The sequence below is a fragment of the Gymnogyps californianus genome, chromosome 6 (genome assembly GCF_018139145.2).
Source record: "Gymnogyps californianus isolate 813 chromosome 6, ASM1813914v2, whole genome shotgun sequence".
NCBI lineage: Eukaryota > Metazoa > Chordata > Aves > Accipitriformes > Cathartidae > Gymnogyps > Gymnogyps californianus.
The window spans coordinates 20,390,888-20,414,272 of record NC_059476.1 but is presented as its reverse complement, the minus strand read 5'-3'; the positions used below and the strand labels follow the sequence as shown (position 1 = coordinate 20,414,272).

The window sequence follows — 23,385 nt, the reverse complement described above, 5'->3', positions numbered from 1 at the left end:
TCCCTCAGTAACAGGGCTGGGGTAGATTGCTTAGCAAGCAATAATGCAAGTAGGAGAAACACTGGAACAACCAGGCTGAGGAAAGCACTGAAAGTTACTATGAGGACCTTAATTTTGAATGTGGACACTTAGCATGATGGTAGTCATCCAGCTACTTTTGTGGCTGTAGATCTGGCACACAGGGTTTGATTCCTGTTGGCATTCATGGTATTTGTATTTTGAAAGAAAGATTTCCTCTCTTTCCTCCTTCTTTTCCAAATATTTTGTGCAGAACTATTTTACTAGCGCTCTGCCCTGTGGGAAGGCTCTAATCTAGAAAACATGGGCCAGGCTATGCAATGGGGCTTGGCATTTGCTCATGTAAGTAGTCTTGCCTTTGTGTAGGAATTGTACAGCGTAGTCTGAAGTATTTTAAGTGTCTCTCTGGTGCTCAGAGGCAAACAGATAGCGTGTGCTAGATATTAAACTTGTATTGGTTTTATGTATTGCTGTGGTACTGTGTATGGAAGGATTTGGTGATTTGGGTTTTGTTACACACTCTGAACCACATCGAGAGAGTCCTTTCTTCAGATTTGCTGTTTGTACAGGCAACGTACAAACATGTTTCACCACAGCCAAAATCTTCTTCCAGGCACTGCAATAAATCATGCGGCACACTAGGCAGCTGGAAGTGATTGCAGATCTTTGGGGTGGAAGAATCACACACGTTTTGGAGGTTTCAGTCAGCTACAGCAGCATTTTAAACCTCTGTCCTTCTGTTCTTAGGTTGTGTTCTTCCACCTCTCAACAGACTGTGATAGACTTCACCCTCTGTTCAAGCCACAGTGATCTGGCTTGGGCTTGCTGAAAGCCTAAAGCACGCTCTTGGTTCTGCCGGCTCACAAAGCCAGTGCGCCAGGGTTCAGCTCTCTGTTTGCTGGCAGTGGGAAGGAAGCAATAACAGGTCACCGGTTTTCCTCGGCAGCAGCTGGCTGTAGAGGGACGCTCTGGAAGGCATGTGAGCTGAAGACACGCTGATGTGCCAAAGGGTGGTGCTGTGGCAGGCGGGGGAAGACAGATCGGACTTCACAGGTGGGAATGAGCCCAAGAGCATAAGCCAAACAGCTCCGCAGCAGTGGTCAGGCAGCTCCTCTCCAAAAGGACTCTGGATCCTGCTCTGGTACAGTCGCTGCAAAGGACAGAAAGGAAATGTCCTACCACCTCTTTCAGAAACTGGAAATGGATGACTGGCGCTAGCCAGAGAGCACTGACAAGGATGAGGAAGCAGGAAGGTGCTGATGACTGGCAGAGACTGCCAGACGGCTTTAAATCACCAAGACTTGTCACTTTAGCTGTGGCAACTGGGGTTGAGAGGAAAGAGGAGGTCCTCAAAGAGCCAGAGGAGAGAATGAAGGACAAATAAGGGTCAGGGGCAAAAAGGGGCAAAGGAAGAAACTCAGGGAGCTCCTACAAGAAAAGATCACCAGTGTGAGCACTCCTGCCAGAGGGGACCTATGTGAGCAGACCCCCCTCCCAGAGTCGGGGGGTGCATGGACCAGGGACAGGGCTGCAGCCTTCTCTCACTGCCATGCTGGAGAGGCAACATTTGTGAACAGAAATAGAGGCCTTTTACCCAAAATCTGTCTCCTGTGTAACAGCAGGAGCCATCCTCAGCCTCGGTCCAAGCAGAGCTGGGATGGCTGATGATGTACTGGTGTTATTAATCACAGACAGGCTGAGGAATGCTCCCTTGGAAAAGGGACTTTCTGTATATGGATTTCTGAGGCCAGAGGGATCATTAGCTCATCTCATCTGACCCTACTGGTAACAGAGGCAAGAGAACTTCACCCCGTGTCCCCTGACAACCCAGCGAGCTGTATGTGGCTAACACCACAATGGCATTCAGCGCCGCTCTGAAGACATAGGAAGGATCAGGGCTTTCCCCCCCCTCTCTTGGGGAACGTGTTCCAAAGGCTAATCAGTTCCACACTTAGAAATCTGTTTTCAGTTTGAACTTCTCTGGCTTCAGCTTCTAGACCTTGTTTTTTTGTTTTTTGTTCTTTCATTTTGCCTTTGCTAGTCTCAAAGCTACATACTTGTTTTGTCTGAGGGACTCTCGGGATGACTTGAGAGCAAGTAGCTTTACAAAACAGGGAGATGCTCACCAGAAGCTAGGACTGGCCCTTGTCATGTAGCATCACAGCAGCTCCTTGGTAACATCCTCAGTGGTAACATCCTCGGTGGTAACATCCTCAGCAGTAACATCCCCAGATGGTCCCAAGAAGCAGGGGCATTCCCCATGCTGTCTTCTGACCTATACCATGCCAGGGCCTAATAAATCCAGCCCATAATCAGTGTCAGGATAGCTGAGGCCATGAATGCAGCTGATTTCCTTCAGCTTGCTAATATTGGAAAGCTGCCTATGAAGAGAGCCAGATGTGCTAATAAGGTGGGTTCACCTCCAGTTCCTAGGCAGTTCATGGATACATTGCCGTGGTGCTTTGCTGAGGAAGTAAGAACCAAAACTTTCATTCAAGAGAAAAGACCTGATGAAAAGCACAGCAAAGTGCTCCACAGAACATGGGGCCTTTCCTTAATATTAATGTGCAATTTCGTAGCTAATTACTCCCAATGCATTTCCCAGTGGCCTGGGAATCTCTCACTGACCATCTGCACTCACAATTACCTGCTCAGCTTTTCATAATCTCTTACTAAATCATTGCTGGATTTGCAAAGGGATCATCAGTCATCTGAGTTTCCTTTTTCCATTTTTTGCATGTCTTTTGCCTTGCGTCAATTTGGCCAAGAAATATTTATTGAATAAGAAGCTCGGCAAGGCTCAAGTGCTGTTTCACTGTTACGAGATATTAAATTATCCCTAACCTTTGCTCCAGCCAGAGCCGTACATGGTGCTGGGATTCACTTGTGTTGTTGCAGTGGGTGAATGGAGGAGGACTGACATGTTGGGGCAGGGCAGCTGTGGAGGGAGCAGGGTGACCTGAGGAAACACTTTCCCCCTGCCATGGGGATTTGGAGGTGGGGGAAGGCACTGACAAAAGCCAGTTTTCAACTCATGGTTTTGAAACTCACAGCAAAATCTCTACAACATCTAACAACAAGTTAGGATTATACCTCCAGGATGTCAGGCCAGTCCTACAAGCCTCTAAAACCATTCCTCACCTCCAAACTGAAGGTTGACCCTGCTGTGCCCTGGGAAAACCAGCCCCAGAGAGGGTGTTGTTCACATCTGCTCTTTTATCAAACGCATGCCCTGACACCCCTCATGCTCTTCAGAGAAACCCTCATCCCTTCCCCAGCACAGATGACGATGGCATCCCTGTTGCTGGAGCGAAAACAGCTCACAGTTTTCAGTTCCACTGAAGTCAACCTGCTGCAGGAGACAAGTTGGGGGGGAAAAAATTAAAAAAAAAAAAAAGTTTGGGCTTCTGTTTAGGGAGCAAATGGTTAAGCCTTCCTTTTGAAGATGGCACAATCTGCTAGGCTGCTGCTCCCTGCCAAACCCCTTGGGCATTTTGCCACAGGTTCCCTGCAGAGAGTCTGAGCCCATGGGGCTACATGGAAGCATCCTTGAAACCGGACACTTAAACTACATCTGAAAGTTTTTTCTGATGTGAAGCTTTTAGCTGTTTGTATGTGAGGAAAAAAAATTAGAAGCAAGTAATAATTTAATTTAGATAGACATTTTTATTAAGAAAATTTTAAGTGCATATACATTTATGGGAGAAATTACAATATAAAAGTGTTTATTTTCAAAATGTTCTATGAAAGGAGTAATTTCAAAAGCATAATATAACTCCTCCATAAAAGCTGCCTTACAGGAACACAAATACAAAACCCTTTTCACATTATTTGGGAAGATACTCCTTTTTACCTAATAAAAATATAAAGTACAGTATTTACCACATTCTGACAACACTGAGTTCTTAAGGAGTGGAAGATGGGAGGTTCATGCAGCCCTTTCATCATGATACATGTTTTCTTCTCTGTGGCCACCAGCGTTTCATGTTTGCAGACAAGGCTTGTCTTGGTGGGATGTTGGTAAAGAAAAAAATTCAGATTTTAGGTGATGAGTTCTCAGAAACACCTGGTTACTATAAATCACATCACTGAAAACAAGTTACCAGAGAAAAGAAGGACCCTCTAGATGCTAACAAAGGGAAAATAGCAACAAAAACTTCTATAGGAACTGCATTTTCAACAAAATGTGTATATTTAACTTGGAATATAGCCTTCATTGCAAAATGAACAGTCACCTTTGCTCAAACACCTTAGTTAAAAACACATCAGAAAGTCACTCTTCATCCTTCCTCAGGCAGAATTCAGATAAGATATTCATACATACAAGTATAAAGCTAGTATAAATAAAAAAATGGCACAGCAATAAATACCATCTATTATTTCAAAAAAAAATAATCCAAGGATTCGACAGCTGCACTTTGAAAATACCACACGTGACAATTTCACATTTATGGAAGCTGCTTTTTCAGCACCAGTTCAGTGTTCTCTCTTTTCCCTCCTTCTCTTCACGTGCGGTCTGTACGTCACTCCCATCTCCCCACGCTTTCTTTCCCTGGTTCGGTCTTTGGTCAACAGTTAAAGGCAGAAAGGAAAATCAAGAGCTCTCCCTGAGCGGGTTTCTGCTAGTGCTGCTTCTCAGCCTGCTAAGACTGTGGTGTGCACAGGAGGAACAGCGTGCGATGCACAGGATAGCACAAGGAGCTTGGGGCAGCCAAGTGATTGATTTCTCCGGTGTGAAGGGCACAGCTGCTTTTCCCAATGCATCATGCAAATAATGTCAGACAAAGAGCAAAACTTCCCACTCAGGGTTGAATTCTGGTCTAAAGCAAGAGAAAGCTTTTATCAGGTTCTCACTTAAGTCTTCAGTTACTCCTGGCCAGGTCTGTGCCACCCCCGCATTCACACTGTGCTCAACCTTGCTCAACATGGTGCTGGCCCCGGAAAGCAGCCCCATGCCCTCAGTGATCTCAGCTACATGAGTAGTGAATCATCACCCGCACAGCGGTGTGAGGGCCCAGGTCACAGTGTGAGTCTCAGAAATGCCAGAGGCAGATGGCCCACAAGGCACCCAGACAACCACCACCTGGCTGTAAATGTTCCTTAGCCTTGCAGGGAGTCCCTTTCCTTCCTGCTGCTACTCATGCATTTCTCCCAGGAGCAACTGCCCTTCCTTTAGCACAGTCTACCCCTGCAACACTCACTAGTTTGCCCCCTGCAGAGAAGGCTGACAGGTGACCCCATTTCCTGCAGTACCTCCACTACCTGGCTATACTGTCCAGAGCTGGGACCCCAGGGTTTGGCCGAGGTGCTTTATGTCAATGCTTCTGTCAAAGCAGTCTGTTTGCCCAGGCTGTCCTGTGGGGTTGGCATGTGCCCAGAGACCTTTCCCTGCTGGTACTGACCCCAGATGCACTCCCTGTTAACAAGGACTGCAGCAGAGCCCTGGCAAGGCTGTACAGTCACATCTACCCACTCCGTCTTTTCACTGGAAAGCCAATGTTTCCCCTAGAAACAAAATCGTCATGGCCCCTATCATCATTAGCAAGGTATGCTGTTGAATCAAAATCAGAGGATTATTTAATTGTTCATTTACTTCAATGGGAATCAATCAGACCTCAAGCTGTCCTTTGATGGGAAGCATGTGTGAAGAATGCACCTTCTTGGGTGAGAAGGACAAGCTCTGTGTCTGTGTCAGAATCAAGATTCTTCCACACTTTCCCCAAAGTCATTCTTGGCTTTGACACTCACATGTCCGCCTCTGGCAAACCACTAGCAATTGCAGGTGCACGTGTGGGGACAGGAGATGGACCCTAGGATATAAAGTACAGTCCAGGGAAGATACAAGAAACTCTAGTTTTCTCATAGAAGTTCTTTCCGTCTTTACCCTTACAACAGAGGTTCTGATCCTACTCACATTAAACCAACACTCCAATTCTCATCAAGTACGGTGGTACCAGACCTTTCAAAACAGAGACACAATATACTTAAAGCACCAGGCTGGTAACAATAACGATAGAAGGAATGTCAGAATCACACACACATACATTTTAGGCACAGCAGTTGGTTTCTACTTTAAAGCAAATGAGGTGATGTGGTCCCAGCTGAAGCACTCTCTGTAATAGCACTGTTTCGCAGAGAGGAAAATACTTACAAGATTTTTACCTGAATCCATGTGGAAATAAGGTAGTCCCTGGCTAGCCAAAGTGCCTCTTTGGCACTAAAGATGCCTGCCACAAAAAGGAGTACTTAGTGAAACACCCCTCTCAGTGTTCCCGACACAGGCTGCAGGGAAGAGGGAAGATTCCTTTTGAAGCAACCCGCTCAAAGAAAAATACAATCTTACAACATTTTTTTGTTTACAATACACACACAGACACATACAAACACAAGCATTGTGCTGCACAAATGCAGTTCCCTCCAGATCCCAGTGCACAGCATAACATGATTATTGCAGTACTGCAAGTGTCTTTCCATATACTATATAGCAAAGATATTGCATATACAGGTAGGAATCGGGAGAAAGAAATATCTGGCTGAGAAAGGGCATTGGTGCACAAAGTGGTACCTGTCCCCGGGTGTACTTTGCAAAGGAAATTCCAGAGGCTATCCCGTTCACCAGCAAACAGGGCCATGATGGCTGGTGAACAGTGAGTGTTGGCCTTCATTTCCACACCCGAGAAACACCACTCCTTCCACAAACTGGGAAGACCCTCTCTTGCCCCAGGCATCTCTTTTCTCCAAAGATATGGCCAGACATCCTCTTCTAGGTATCTCCAGAGCAATAAAAGATGTTACTGCCCTCAGGTACATGTGACTGTTCAGTAGCCGAGGCTACAGCATCGTTGGTGAAGGGTCACGTGAATGCATCTCCGCCTACTTCAGTGCAAAGCTAGCCAGGCGAGCTGAAGCCACCTTCTGTGGATGGGTGGGAAGAGACACCTGGTGCATGGCAGCGTATCTGACTCCTCCAGCAACTTGCAACATGATCGTGTGGTTAGACCTTTAATAACCCATTCCTTTTTGTGCTAAAATTTGTCATTAGAAACACAGGAACATAGGAAATGCCAGGTGACATCAGATCAGTGTTGTGGCTCCTAACACGTACAACTACTACAAACCAAGTACTAGCACCTTGCAATACCACATGTGCATTGACCCAGCTGCTCATAGCTGTCACCAAGGTCTCTGATCTTCAGAGAAGGGCTTTAGGCCTGTAGCCCTGAGTTTAATCCCTCACCCAAAATATCTATAAATGCCACCCATGGTAATGCTGTCCACCTTCATCAACATCTGATGCTTTTTAGCCTTCCTATGTTCTTGGCCTCGATGACTTCTGGAAGCAAGGAGTTCCTCCACTACTTACACAACATCATTGCACTGTACACTTCATGTCCTTCTAGGTTTAAAACTCCAGGAGACTTGCATGAACCAAAAGAAAGTTAAATAAAGCAGGACATCTACATAGCAAGGGAAATAAAATATTATATAATAACATAGGGTTAGTTTAAATTCATATCTGCCCTCAGTGCTAGGTAATAAACCAACCTGTATAAAAACATATTTTTCTCAAATAGTTACATCTTACTATATAAAAATAGCACTGTGAAAGCAAGCAGATTTGTGCAAAAAAAACCCCAAACCCACAACAAAAACCCAAACAAAAAAAAAAAAACCTTTGGAAATGCATGAAGCGTTGCTTTTGTGCTGCATGATAACAGTGAAATGTATTCATTCCCTAATACTGGTTATCTGATCTCTGGGTCCTACAGTAAGAAATCCTGTAGACGGCTTACAATGCTTGCCTCTTACATCTTGAACCTCCTGTTGACGAAGAACAGAGTGAAACACTATTAAGGTTTATTTCAGTTGCAAAAGCTTTGATATCAGGCCTAGTCAAACAGCAAATCTGTGTCTGGACTAACCCAAAGACATTTCTTTTGCAGCCCCTCCAACCAGTATTTGCCAAACATTTTGGGGGAAGTTCTCCACAAGGAGCTACTGGGACCCAGCAGGGCAAACCCAGCAATGGGAGTTATTTTGGACAGGTTGTGCTTATCACAGTTAGTAAGGTGTTCAGAGCTAACATAGGAGGAAGGCTGGCTAGGAAGCTTATTCTGGACTTGAAAGCCAGAGCAGAGAATTATCGGTGGGCAAAGAGACTCGGCAAAAAAACCAGCAGGGAAAGGAGGGATTAATCATTTGTGAGCAGCCCCAGTAGTGGAGCAAGTGGCACTGGGAATGCCTCCTCTACCTGCCCCTACCCCACAGCTCTGCTGGAGGTCATGGACTGCAGCTCCACAGGGTGCCGGGTCTCTGTGAGGATGGAGGAACACAGAGGACAGCCCATGCTCTGCTCTTGTTGGTGTTCAGCTCCCACTATGGCTAGAGAGCAGAGGCCCCTGAGTGTGCTGCCCAGCCAGGAGCCATCCCCATGACCTCCCTGCTCTGGGACCTCACCTGCTGTGAGCAGCTGGGTAGCATGTCACAACTCATGGTGACCAGCTGCCCAGTGAAGGTGGGGTGACAGGGAGGGCGAGCAGCCACATGCTGCACAGTAAACGTGTGAAGCATTGAGTGCAGAGGTAGGGAGCTCAGGGTAGGAGGCAGATAAATCGAGTCTCCCACGCTCAGTGTGAGCATGGTACCCAGGGGGAGTGGTGGGTTAGGCATCACAGCAAAGTGCAAGTGTATTGTGTGCAGGGTTCACTCAGAACAAGGAGCCAGTCTGTGCTGGTGGCCTCCAGGTTTTGTGTGAAGTGACCCTTACTCCTGCTCCAGGCTGATTGGCCTTGCACAATCTAGACGAGGTCACTAAGGCTGAGTTACAAGTGTCAGAAGGTAAACACCAGGTATTCAAAAACCCTGATGTCCCAGCATGTCTTGTCTAGTCTACAGGATCAGAACAAACATCCCTTTCAATGCCTGCTGGACAACTAAGAGTATGTGACCACAGCCAGAGACAGTTGTGGCTACTCTCAGTGAAAGTAGCCCCAGAAAACTCATCCAGGCATAAAGAGGATGACTAAGCTATGAGCAAAATTTTCCTCTTTGAAGATATCTTTTCCAATATCCCACACCAGTAACCCTACTTCTTTTGGTGCAGAAAGGCAGGACACACCACCCTGGTGGGAAAAAAACTGGGACATCCAGAGCATTGGCATATGTAACATCGTTCTCTGGGACTTGCCTAGCATCTCCCATAGGAGAGGTGTCAACCAGTCACCAATGCACCAAATCATGTTGTCACCACCTAGTGCTGCATTTGTCATTAAAAACCACCAGTGACAAATTCACAGCTGTTATTTATAGCTTAACTCTGTCAGTTTGGTATTGGAGGAATACGGCCAGCTAAAAGAAATAGGGCTTCCGAACCTTTACCCTGTTTTTGACTTTGGCTTTCCTTCAGGGTTATTTTGGCCTCTTTGGGTGTCCATTTTCCCACCTGTAAAATGGGAAAGTTTTCATTGTGGCTGAACTTTCACCCTATTTTAAGAGTTTTATCTATATAATACTCCTTTGCAGGAAGGCTACAGATGTTATCCTCAGCAAATACGGGGAAAAATGGAGGTCTGGATAGGCTAATATATTTGCCCAAGGTCACATAGGATGGTCAGTGGAAGAGCAGGGACTTGAACCTGAGGTATCCCAGCTCAGAAACTAATGCCTCCTACCATTCTTTCTCCCTGGAGACTTTAGTGGTGTTGCACGGGAAGGGCAGAGGGGGCCCCGTTTCTTCTGTTGCTTTTTTTTATGAGTGCGATGACGTGGTCTAAATTAAAAGAAAAATACAAAAAGACTGCCATAAATTATCCATATACAAAGGCCTTATTTACATTTACCCTATGGTCCCTTCACATCTTGCTGGCAGGGTGCAAATGATGATAACATCCCCTTTCATATACCCTCTGCCTCAGAGGAACGCTAGGCAAATGCAAGTGTCCTGGTGACAGGACATTTGCAAATTCTGAGGCCAGAACAACCCTTTTCCCCAAAACACTGAAGCCTCCCCAAATGCCTGCCAGAACTTGTCAGCCAGGAGCCTCACCGTCCACACGGTACCCCTTGAGGTACATTGAAAGCAGAGGGGAGCTGGATTTCTGGCTCCCCACCCAGCATTCCTACTGACATCAACAAGAACCAGTGGCTACTCTATGGGATTTGTGGGCATTCAGTGCCTTAAAACAAGGCTGTAAAGATGGTCGCCTACATTGTCCCCCCACCATGTGGGGCATTCACCCAGCACATGCTTGGTGGAGTACCAGGAGGTAGTTGTTTTGGCGTCTTTACTTCAGGCCTTATTTACAAATGAGGTCAGAAATTAGGAAGAGCTGCCACACCGGGGTTTACAAACACTATGTAGGAAGGCAGCAGTGGGGCTTGGCTCCCATCACAGCCAGCCCCTAGAAGTTGGGAGTTTCCTTTCCTTTTTCCCAGCGGGCTCAAGGGAAAGGTTTTTCCTATTTGAGTTTGTTATCTTCTCCAGATCTATCAGCTCTCTTGTCTGTGCCAGCAGTAGCCGCTGAGCTTAATGGACTCCAGCATCTCAGACTGAGGGAAGTTCTGAGGTGGGACTATATTAATGCAACAGCAGACAAGCTGGTCTCCGTTTATTTTTGGGTTCTGTTAACTCTGCAAGGGCCTGATTTTGCATATCCTTGCGTGAAAGGAGAAGAGAAAGGCAGTCAATGTACTGTAAATGATGACTGGGATTGCCTGGAAGTGATAAAGAATTTGTTAGCTATTTCAAGAAAGAACTGATTTGCCCCTTGTCTATAAAATGGATGAATGTTGAATGACGTTGGCCACAGCAGCTGCACAATGATTTTTAAAGCCAGTTAAGGAATTCGGATTCCTGACAGCCTGAATGTATTTTACTGATGTCTCATAAGTCTGTATATTACATGGAGATGTGATGAATATAAAGCAATAATAAAGGCCAGGCAGAATTAGTGAGCAAAATAATTCCCTACTAAAAACCATCTCTGGTTTCACAATCAACTGTATTGGACTACTATATTCTATGAACTTTTCCTTGCCCTTAGCTGTAGATTATAACACAGAAGATACTCTCATTTTGAAGCACTGGTATAGATTAAGATGTCTTGACAGTTTGGATTTTACTGAAGCAATTACAAGAGCCCTTTCTACAAAACGTATTGATTTTATTCCAGAAAAATAAATTCCCATGTACAATTGGGTTTTCATAACATGAAACAATTAGCCATTTTATTGCTAGTGCATATAGGGTAATGTCACATTTCATACAATTTCAGTACAAGTGAAAAAATATAATATATGGCTGATTGAAATTGATAGCTACATTAACATTTATAGATCTATATAGATTTATTTTACAAGCTGTTAGTAGTTTAGAGGGATATCGGTGTTTTAAACTACCAACATTCATATGGCTCCAATTCAAATATATGAATTGTTTGATGCGCTATAAATATATTCCAAAGTACATTTCATTGAAGAAGTCAAAGCTGTGCACTAAAATATATCAAAAACATGCCTTGTGAAAATGCTACAGACAGAGCCCTGACTGTCTGTGGAGCATGAAAATGCCACTGGTGCTAGCATTACTAGTTGGAAAATGAAAATAATGCCATGATTACAGGATTAGGTGATGGAGATATATGCTTTCTGTCATCTTATTTCATAGAGCTGGGACCAAAGTCTCTTCTGTTACTCAATGTAAAACAGGATGAAATCCACCAAATTAGCAGAATTGCTTCTGGATTAGTGTTAGGTAAACAGAACCCAGAATCTGGCTGGAGATCAGGCACAGGCCCGCTGGTTTCAGTAGAGCTGGCCACAGATCTTCACTAGTGGAAGTGAGAGCAGAACGTGTTCCAGCTGAGTTGTTTCCCTAAGTCAGGCAGGCAGGATCTGAGCACATAATCACATTTGCCCAACCCTACAAATTTCTTAAGTGCCTCCTAAGTTTCAGGTCTTATGAACAGCACCAAGGGCTTCATTGGAGATGACAGCAAACAGAAACTTAGGCAGGGGCTTGAGGATTTTCCCAAGTTGGAAAACAAAGTAGCTCAAGCCCCTAGGATAGTCAGCATGGGCCACATCCTGCTCTTAGGTTCACTTGTGCCTAAATCCAAAGCTATTCTGGCAGCATTAACCTAGATTACCTCTGCAGAGAATTTGCCCAAAGGACAAGAGGGCTGAGTGCTGGCAGCAAAGGCGGCACTGAGCATCGGATGAGATGGGAAGAGCTGTCAGGGCTGGAATCACAGTCAGTTTGTTAGCTGGCTTCCCTCCCGCCTCCTCCTCACTCTTGGCCCCAGTGTGGTCCCAAAAGGGCCACATGGAGGAATCTCTCTACTTCTGGTAGCATTTTCCCCCTTGCTTATTGTAAAAACACAGGGGAACAAAGACTTTTTTTTTTTTTAACGCTACCCCTTGTTTGGCAGATGCGTTTAGAAGCAAACAGTGGAGGGCATTCAGCTACCTGTACGGCCTCACATCTGCCCTGGGGCCATACCCTTCCCCACATTTCTCCAAGAATGCATTGCTTTTGCAAATGACTGGATTCCAGCCCTGCCTTTACCCTACAGATGCAGGGGGGGCAAGGCTCAGCACGGTTACAGCATGGTTACTGAGGGGTGGGAATGTGGTGGCAAGGGTGGGAGGGATACTGAGTGCACAGGTAGGCTTGCTGGCCAAAATGCCGCTGCTGGATCAACCACAGCCCAGGGCTCTGGGCAAGCAAGGAAATGCTTTGTACCATCGCTTGTCTCATCTTCCATCCCAGGAAGGCTGGAGCCCTCCCCTGCAACTCAGCACAGAAATGTTCTCTGTGCTGCTCTTGCTCACAATAAAATTGAACTGAGATAGGCTGGGTCCACCTCAGAGTAGCCATGATCACCCGCATTCAAGGGGAATAAAAATAGATTTAAAACGTCTGAATTTGCCAAGTATGGCTGGTTTTCCCCTGGCCTTGTGGGAGACCCTTATGCATGGCAGCGCGTCTCGCCTTGGCTGATATTAGTAGCACTCCACACTGGCCAGCAGAGAAACAATTTTTAACACCAAGACCCCCTAGGCCTCAGCTGCCTGTGCAAACAGACCCCCAGTGTAACATGGAGAAGGGGCTCCAAAGAAACTGGAACAATATAGATTCTGAAGTATTTGTAGTTTGGCTTGGGGAAGAGGGGGCATAAAGGAAACATTTTCCTTGGGAGAACGGCTTTTTTAAAAAGAGAATGAGTTGGGGACCCCAGAACAGATTCATTAGGATAGATTTTGCCTCAAACCCTAGCAAAACTCTTAGTTCAACATTCAGGATATACTAGAAGCTGTTGTTTTAATACAGACTAGGTCAACTCCAAACCCATCTTCAAAACAATATCTGATTCCACGAGTACTTTGTCCACATGGTAAAAGCCAGCCCTTAATGTTCTACCCTTTAATAACTCAGGATGTTAGCTGTTAAGTCCATTTGTCTCTTGCCTTACTTGTTTAAAGCTTTCTCCAGATATTCCTGGATCCACTTTAACTTGGGATCAATGCACACTTGCTTGCTGTTGCTCTTGAGCCTTGCACTGCCAAAGGAGAAAAGTCAGAGTGAGTCTAGTGTGCAATGCTCCTCAGCCCACCCCCACCACCCACCCCCAATGCCTTATTTTCCTCCGGTGTCAGTGCTGCTCTCAGTTAACCCATGAAGAGGATGGGTTATCCCTGCCATCCTTGAGGCACCTATTATAAATATCCCTGGTTTCAAAGCATTGGTACCATCTGTCTCCTCTGATGCTGATTCTTGTAGTCGGTACTGGGATGCATGTGGGGGTGGGACAGATACAGAATTTGAATATAAGTTTTCCGATTCATACCTGGGCTGTTATGAGTTCAGTGCTGACAACAGCTAAATTTCATTTGGAAATATTGACATGGTAAATATAGGTCATTTTTGCAAGGAATTAATTAAGAACAGCTTTCAGATTCAACCCAAAATTGTCGTTTCACATGTTTTGAGGACAGATACCAAACCATACCTCTTGGATGTTCTGAAAGGGTCTGGTCACTTGTTAGCTTTTTGTTTTATACAAGACTGAGCTACCAGGTTGCAGGCAGGAAGACAACTGGAAGAACCATAGTGCCAGAGGCAAGTTTTCCCTCATGTATTCACTCAGCACTGGAAACAAAAGCAGAAACCTCCTGAGGGGTTTCTCCTGGATGTCCAAGCTGCACTTTCCACACCAGACTGCTTAGCTAATTTGAATTCCCCATGAAACTGGCATTTGGGCTATCTGCATCCTTCATACAGAAGCAGTACAAATAGCTTTTCACCCTCATCTGCAGGTCTCACCCTCCAGGGATCTCAGGGCCTCTTGAGAGTGCTGTGATCTCCCACGTTCCCCAAAGCACCTTGCCTCTGCCCCAGCTGCTCAGAAATTTCCCCTTAAACAGCCTGCCTGCCATGCAAAAGTGCCAAGAACAGCAATTTCATGGAAATGTCCATAGGAATAAGTTCAGTACTTGTTTAAGCATTTTGCTGGATGGAAGCCAAAATGTTCCCCGCTTTATGAAATGAAATCTGCAGAATATAAAACTATGGCGTAAGAAATAACAGGTCAAAAAGGCTCCCTGGTCTGAAGTTATGCAACAACACAGTTGTAACATAAACACAACGAAGATCCAGTCTTGCAAGCCCTGTGCCAATAAAGAGATGAATGGGCCTAATTCATATTTCCCTTACAGCAGTGCCAAGCTGGAGTATTTCCAGTGAAGTGATACCAACAGAGAGTAAGAATGGATTTGCTGATGTTAGCAATGCCTGGGAACTCTTGAGCTGGCCTCACAGGGTACAGAACCAAAAGCACACGTAACCAGCCTCCAGCCACATGCAATGCAATTCCTCTCACCTAATATTAAGACATTGATTTTTTTAGACATTTATTTCTGAGCCCGTCAGCCCCTGCTCCTTGTACAGCCATGGCAGAGACCTAGGTAATTGTATGGAGTGTTAATCTGAACTGGTTTAGGCGTCTATTTTAGGATGCAATTAATTGCATGCTAAAAATGCCTATTTCCCCATACTGAAAAGCAGGGAATTTAGGGTGGGCTTTGTAGAAGTAGACATTGACAGAGGAGATTTCTGGATTTGGAAAGATGACCTCCAATAGAACCACAGACAAAAGCCTGCTCTTAGGCTTTTTGTTCAGGTACAATTCCCCTCAACAATAAAGGGGAATGTACTTGTGCAAAAAAAATACAAAATCTTTCCTTGAAACCATATGATTTCACTGAGATTCTCTATTCCTGAAAATTGTAGCTTTTAAGTTACTTACAGCTGTAATATACATTACACAGTATAATGCATATCCACTAAATTCAGAGTGTGCTTAAAACCATCAAGATGAGAAATTTATATGTTAGTTTTGATTCCATTTCAGCTTGTTTCATTAAAGACCTAGTTCGAACTCATGATGTTTCAGGGGTATTTGGAGGTAAATTTTTAAGTACCTTACTTTTTAAAGTAACAAAAAGATGGTGAACTATAGGTTCATGTGTTCTGCGTGCTACTAAATCACATTGCAAACAAATACGTTTGGGTCAGGAATGGACAAGAACATGAGTTGTTTGTGTTTCTGCATTTCATGCTCTTACCTATCTCTAATGACTATGATCCCACATTAATTAAGCAATAAATGTATACTCTATCCTGTCTTAAATGCCTGTCATTTTCTTGAAACTACTCCAGAAAATTCCAAATCCTCTACAAAGCCTTAGCGCTGGGACCCTTATGACATCCATTGACAGTCCCAGAGCACAAATCCATACACTATTGCATTTTGGATGCTTGCCTCCAAAATTGTTTACAGGTAGACATCAGAGTTAGTCACAGCTGGTTTTGCCATTTTTGTGAAAGGAAATTATTTCTCAGCTGAGGCTTACATTTTTCTCACTGTCCTCCACCAAATCCTAAGGCAGAAGCACACATGAGAAAATGTGTATGATCTACCCAGAGTGGTTTAAAAAAGAAAAAAATCGTATGAATAACAACTGGTTCATGAATGGATACATGCTCTTCAATGTATCTGTACATTCCTGAGAAATCTCATGAAACCACATCAGTTTTCTGAGTGCAGAAATGTTTTGGATGACAAAGAATGGATTTCTACAGCTTTTGAGTTGCAACTGGGAGAGCTCGACATGGATCGAAGACAGAACTAGTGATGGGAGCACTGCACAGAAACCCAATCTAGTCACTGAGACCCTCTTACAGAGGTCAACAGAAGTTGATAGTAGTAAGGCTCCCTTGCAATGAAAAGACAAATGTTATTTTTTTTCTTCTGAAGATTGTGAATTTTGGGAGAGGAGGGAGGGGGTCACCCATGAGCAAATGAACCAAAAAGACCTTCCTAAAAACACACACACACACAAATCTACAACCCCATTTTTCCTGAAAATCAGTGTTTCTTTTTCAGCAAAAATGAAGGGGTTATTTTCCATTGAGAACCCATCATTTCTGTCCTGCTGTGATCTGTGATTTACCGGAGTCAGTCACTGCCTGGTAAGTGTGTCCCTAGATCAGGCCAGCACATGTTTAGGGTCTATACCTCCTGCAGAGGCTACACGAAATCCAGGAAATCATTTTGCTTGTTTAGCTCCTCTCTATGGAGAAGTGGAGCATTAGAAGACTCAGCCCACTGTAAAGTCTTCTCCCCAAGTGAAAGGGATGTGTCCCTTGCCACATCCAAGGCAACAGACAGCCTGTCTGACATTCCTGCTCACAATACCCATGGCGGAACAGGACATGGGATCACATAGCCACAGGGAGATCACAGAGGTGGAACGCAGCTGGGAACATCTAGCTGGGCTCCTTTGTGTGGGGTAAAGCAGGGTCCAGCTGTTTCTGACATATGGGGTGAAGAGATAAATCAGAAATCATGGCATGAGACAGACCGAATTGCAGCCACCAAAGCAGGAACCAGCTGTGTGACTCTTCTTTTTGACACTTGAGATTTGCACCCAGCTGAAAAGAGTAAGAGACTTACACAATCTGAAGTGAGCAGTTGGGTGTGGAGAGGATTTTGAGGTGTTTAATGTTGGCTCTTGCCACGTTGCTCTCGTAGAATCGACAGGGGCATCGGTAAGTCAGGCTGACAGGTTTCTCTGCGGGACACAGGGAGAGAAAGGACACATTACTCCCTCTTGCTCCCGGTCAGCAGCACAGATACACAGACCAGGGCTGACAGAAACTCCCTCCATATATGCAGGTGAAAAAAAGCAATAGAAAAGCTGTAGCTTTGGGAGAGCATTTGCCCACAGCTCACAGCACAATCCTTTTACCCCAGTACCCAGCCTTTCAATAATGGTGCGTGGGATTTTGGAAGACAAAAGAAGAGGGAGAGAAAATGGAGATAAGTACAGAAGAAGAGATTAGAATAAGGAGCCGCTCCATTGTGCAGGGATGCTCCTGGTAATTAGACAAGATAAAGGGCAAAAGAGGGGGCACTTGTCCTCAGTGTTGTTCTTGTCAAACGATTTTGACCCGAGGCCAAATTAGAAGGTAGCCAGAAGAAAGCGATGAATTCCAAAGAGTTCAGATCAAAACGGCTCGGCTCAGGTGCAGGCTTTTCACGGGGGACTTACTGGCTACAGAAAAGCCCTGAGTCTTTCAGGCTTTCCCAGGGCCCAGCGGCTGACCTTTCCCCACTACAGCCAACCTTTACTCCCAGCCGAGATATTCGCACAAGGAGCGCGACTTGGAGATGCAAGATCACAGTGGTTTCGCAGGAGACATTTGGAGTCTTTTGAACGCCCAGCCTGTGGCAAAGTAGCGGCAATCGAGGAGACAGTTACCAGGCGGTGCACTCTCCATATACTAATCAGGGACCACCAGACTGGATGATTTGTCACCGGCATTACTAGGGACAGAATTACGGTTAGCCCCCTAGGCTAAAAATCAGCCATGCATATGCATGCAGAACCGAGAGAAGCAGCCTGGCGCTCACCACAGCTTCTGATGCAGGCCTGCTACCTGATTTCTCCATAGGAGAACTTAATTACTGGCAATCAAGTGCACATAAATAAGGCCCGCACTCTGTGTAAGCTTCAAAGCTCCAGGCACAGTAAAATACAAACACAGAAGCCTTGCCTGGAAGTCTAGAAGGAGCTGCCTAAGGTTTTAAACAATTTCCCAGTGGAGCAGTTTTCAGCCTCTGGGAGGAATTAAATTCATACACCTAACCCATAAGGTCTGGCTCATGCTGTAGATGGTCAGATCTGTATCTGACAGGGCTTTAGATCCCACATGGCAATCTGCCGCCCTGTTTATTTAGCCACACAGGAGCACGGGCAGCATCCAAACCCAGTTCCCTTAAAGGCAGATGGAGAGCTAAAGAGCAGGGACGGGCTTGGAATCCCTATACTGCCAGTCTAGGAAGGTGAGAAAAGAGACAGCTTTTCAAAGTGCAGCTGATCTGCATATATTGCACATTTACCAACGCCTGTCTCTAGCACATATAACCACAGACAACATGGTGAAATTACCCTGTCCTCGGGAGGGAAAACCCTTTTTTCCAAGTGCCTCTACCAAGAGACGAGCCAGAATCAGATCCCACAGGCAGATGGGCAAACAGAGAGGAATGAATCAGTGGGAGCAGAGTTCCTCCAGATTCACACCAGGATCTGGACTATAAGTTAACAAAACTGGAAGACTTTTTCTATCAGTATTATGGCAGTCAAAACAGTGATATAATCTATGAGTCAATAAATGGGAGGAGAAGTTCCCATCTGCAGGGGGAGGAGGAAGGAGGGCCGCAGGGTGAGCCTCGCAAACATGCACTAGACTGACTAGTGCTGATGTGGAAGGGAGGGAGAAAGGCGCTAGGATTTCCCACTGCAAATATGTGCGTGATAGCTACAAATCAGTGAGTTTGTATTGGAAAGGGAGGCTGAAATTGGATGCAGTCATACAACAACGCTCAGCACAGCTGCAGTAGAAGCGTCTCCGCAAGCTTGTACCAACCAAGTTTAAGCAAGCTTAACCCCAAACAACACGCAAGAGATGAACTGTTCAGATCTATGATTTGAGAATGCAACCCTGTCCTCTCTGAGACTGGGAGAGGGACTTTTGATCCCATACCACTTGAAATCAGGAGCAGAGAAAGTTGAAAGAGAAACCATGACTAACATGTCTGTGAGTCCCAAAGTTGTCTCCTGCCCAAGAAAAGGCATCCAGCACAGCAAGGAAGAGGGGAAGCCCCAGCATTTGGTGTTCTTCTGTCACCCCAATGCAAGGTGGAATGACACCTCCCCTCCCAGCACAAGAATTCCTTTGGCGTTTCTATGCCTCGTGCTTGGTGATCAGCAACAGGCACCGAGCACCAGGGAGCAGCAGGACAGGCACCGACCGGGTCAGCTCTCAACATCACTAACAGGGAACCAATATCTCCTGCCACTGCCCCTCCAGCACTCTGGCTCCCAGAGCTTGGCTGTGGCTCACTCTGCTCTCAGCAAGGCTGAAAACCAGGGAAACCTAGTGCATGTGGCATCTCCCAACACATGAACCCCTATCATCCTAAAGTAGGAGGGGGAAGGGGCCATTTGGGGGCCATAATTTGGGAAGGGGACATTTCTGGTCTTACTCTGAGGCTGACAAACATCTTCCTTATCTCATTTAAAAACTTGAAACAAGTTGTTCCATGCACAGTAGAGCTGATTAAGCCAATTATTCTACAGATTTGTACTGCAGGAGTTAATGCTCTGTGGGTTCTCTGATGTCTAATAAACGCTGAGCACAAGCTGAAGGCTTTCTCTCAGTAGGACAAATTAGTATAGTCTGTTAATTGCACTGTTACATGAAAATACCAGTTTTCATGAAACTGATGGTACGTAAAGCTTTTGAGACCTTTATTTGTCTGGCACATTTGGTTAAAATGGGTGAATATAGTCAAGTTACAGAAGAGCCAGATGCTACTCAGACATCTCAATGTCATTCCTTCAGCCTTATTTCCTTAGACAAAAAGAAAAAGAGAACACCTCTTTTGGTCTCGACTAGAAGGGTTCAAAGTGTTCTTGGTTTTGCATGTTTTGGGTTTTTTAAATAATGAATAGTTTTACTCTTTTCTAACTCAAAGCTGAGTTTTGCTGACTCTGAACATCCACTTTTGCTGGCATATTCTCTCTAGAGACAAAGCGCTCGCAAAAGTCTCCCTCAGAGTGGCCATTTATCAACATTGGACAATACCTCTTTCACCCCACAGGGATCTGCCTTGCCTCACCCACACTGGAACTGGACAGTAAGGGAACAAGCAAGTTGCCAGTTATGCGGCAAAGTTACCATCAGTAACTTGCTGTGCAGGCTGAGCAGCTCTGGGTGCCTGAAAGGAGAGGGAAGCTATACCCAGGCAAGCAGGCTGGGCATGAACAGACAAAACATTTGATGGAAGCATCGTTTTACTCCTGCTCATCCAAGGGTGCATTTGTCAATATTAGGAGAGGGCTGGCAACTTGTTAAGACTAGAACAGCTCCATTTCCCTGGGAAGTGAGGCTGTGATAGGCAGATACAGCTTTACCACGGTGGCTAGGAAGAATTCAGAGCTCACCTGTCCTCCAGGACAAGGTAGCCCTGCAAGACCTCATCTGGATCAGAGTTGAGAGCACTACATGACGTGCAAAGAAGTAGGCAAAAAACTTCACTCTTATCACTGCAAGCCGGTGGGGTCTCTCTCCTTACACTAGTTTTTCTCCAACCCTTTTAAGCCGTTTCCTTACTCAGGTAGCCAGGTCCCGACACGCTTACCCTGCCATAAAGATACCTGCTGCCGCTTGCTGCCAGCTAAGGAGTGCTGCCGCGCAGGGGGCAAAGCGAGGTGCAGCCGGGTAGCTCTGCCAGCCTCCCAGCCCTGTGCTAAGTGCTGCCAGAGGGGAGGTGAGGAGAGGGAGAGCCCCTGAGCCCCCGGTCCCTCACTCCCGCGCCTCCCGTCCGGGTTGCAGACCCGGTGCGAGCCGGCAAAGCTCCCCCAGGGCGCTCCAGACCCACACTCGCCTGCAGAGGCGATGGGAGCCCGCTCTGGGTACCCGGACACCGCTCGGGCGTTATGCGCTCCGCCGTGCGCAGGGAGCAGCGCTCCGCGGGGCGCGCGGCTGGCGGCGGCGGGGGGCGAGGGGCGAGGGGCCGGGGCCGGCCCTGCCACCTGCGGCCCCCCGGCTTTGCCTTCGCTACCTGCGCGCTCGCTTCCCAGCCCGCAGCCCCAGCACGGCGGGTCCCGGCGTAAGGGGCGGGGGCCAGAGCCCACCTGGCCGGGTCTGCTTGTCGGAGTCTCTCTGGGGCAGTGCTTGCTCCGGGCTGGCTTTTTGTGTGCTTCACCGGGACGGGGTTGCTGCTGGGACAGTACTGCGGAAAGGCATCGGCGAACTCATCGGGAGCAATTAACCCTCTCAGGCTAAACAAAGAGGGCACCGGAGGGCATCCTCTGCCGCCCTGGGTGGGGAACACCCAAGTTTCGGTTGCCAGAATGGGAGAATAAGACGGGAGCGGAGGATTGAAAGGGCGCTCGTTACCTAGCCAGCAAGCTTTCGATGAGGGGACAAGAGGTGGCAAATCTCTGCCAGGCGAGAAGCCAGCCGCGGGCGGAGCGCCCGAGAGATGCCCAGAGGCTGCGGGCAGGACCCCCGCCCCGCCACGCGTGGGGAGTGCGGCTGCCCCGCGCGGTCCCCGCTCCCCCGGGAGCCCCGCGGCACAGGGCTCCCCGCTGCCCGCGGGGATGCGGAGCAAGAGGCGCAGGTTGCCGCGGTCTCCGGGGCTGTCCGCACCCGGCGGCTCCCACGGCGGGCAGCTGGCGAGCAAGCCGGCCAGCTGCCGCTGCGGCCGGGCTCCGGGGGTGACACGCGGGACCGCGGGGCCCGGCGTGGGGCGGGCGGGCTGCGAGACGGCGCCGCAGCGGGGTGCGGGAAGGACAGCCGCGGCGTCGCTGCCTTAGCGACGATGCCGCTGCGGCAGCGCTCGCCGGCTGCCAGCCCGCGTTTCCCCAGACCTCTCGTCAGTGCACCCCTCCGCGCCCCCCCCGCAACCTCTCCGTGCGCTCTCGCCGGGAGTGCGGTGAATTCCTGCTGAGTGACCACTTTGGCTCAACTCTGCCCTGATCGAGGGAAGATAAATCACGACAGCGGACAGAAAAGGAACCGAACCGCCGCCTGTTTCTAATTTCTTGTAACTTTTAGGGTTGTTTTTTTAAAGGGGAAATCGATATGCATATTTTGCAACCAAACCACCTCCCTGCAGACCGAGCGCTGTTGAAAGTCTCCCCCCAGCCGATTTCAATCTGGGATAAGTTTGGCAGAGGACCGCTTTGACCAGCCTTCTTTTGAAAAAAGCGAGCGAGGGAGGGAGGGAGGGAGCGAGGGAGCGCCTGCCTGCTTCCAGCTCACAACAGCTATCGCTCGGGGCTCGCCAGCCGCGCACATCTGAGCCGCGGCAGGAGCCAGAGCCGGGAGAGCGGGCGAGCTGCGGGCGGAGGGGGGAAGAGCGGGGATTTCCGCGGGACCGTAACTGCTGGCCGGGCTCCCCGGCGCCCGCAGGCAGGAGCGGTGCAAGCGGCGAGCAGGCAGGGAGAGCGGCGGCGCCCCGGCAGCTCACTTACCCTCCGAGAGGGAGATGATCGCCAGGGCGAAGGCGAGCAGAGCCAGGGCTCGGAGGTCCATGCTGGGGCGGCTGGCGGGGCGCGGGGCAGGCGCTGGGCTGCTCGTCCCGGCGGCTGCGGCGCTCTGCTGGAGTCCCCTCCTCCCCTCCCTCTATAGAGGGGCCGGGACCGCCGGGGCTGGGGGAGGGGAGCCAGGGGGAGTAGCTAGCCTATGATTTATTGCCCGTGGCATGTTATTACATCCTTCCTCTGTTAAAAATGCTTGGAAAGGAACCAAAAGAGCGAGGGCTCCACTCTTCGCTCCGTCAGCCCGGCAGTCTTCCTCCAGGCTAAGCGCTTGCCCCAGCAGCCCCGCGACCCGAGCCCCCCGTGGGACGGCAGCGGCGGTGCGCTCCCCACGGGGGTCCCGCCAGCACGGCGGCTCGGGCTGCGGCGCGGCGGGGAGCCGCGATCACGGTCACTCCATCCAGCCCCGGCCGGGGGGGAGAAAGTTTTCTCGCCAAACTGTGCCAGCCCCGGTCCCTTCTGGGCACCCCGGCCCCACTGCTGCCCCACTGCTCTTGAACCAGAGCTGCTAGAGCTGGGACAGCTGTGGGGACGCATCCTGTAACGGCTCAGCATTCACACCGGGAAGAGGAGAAAAATCCCCCTCCACTCCCGTGGGCGCGAATCGAGGTTTACACTGGCGCCCTGGGCATAAGATCCAGCGCCTCATACGAAGCATCTTCCCAGAAGTTTATCTGGGGACTTGAGGGGAAA

The 23,385-nt window shown here is 47.9% G+C and overlaps 1 protein-coding gene across 1 annotated transcript; it reads right to left on the bottom strand.

Moving 5' to 3' along the window:
• Positions 1 to 3,670: 3,670 nt before the first annotated feature.
• Positions 3,671 to 22,687, bottom strand: CXCL12 (C-X-C motif chemokine ligand 12). Its single transcript, XM_050898976.1, has 5 exons — positions 22,627 to 22,687; positions 17,034 to 17,151; positions 13,491 to 13,577; positions 9,690 to 9,787; positions 3,671 to 7,839 (listed from the first exon to the last, which is right to left on the bottom strand). Exons 1-5 carry the CDS (start codon positions 22,685 to 22,687, stop codon positions 7,808 to 7,810), a joined length of 396 nt encoding a protein of 131 aa, XP_050754933.1. The 3' UTR covers positions 3,671 to 7,807.
• Between the last annotated feature and the right edge of the window lie 698 nt (positions 22,688 to 23,385).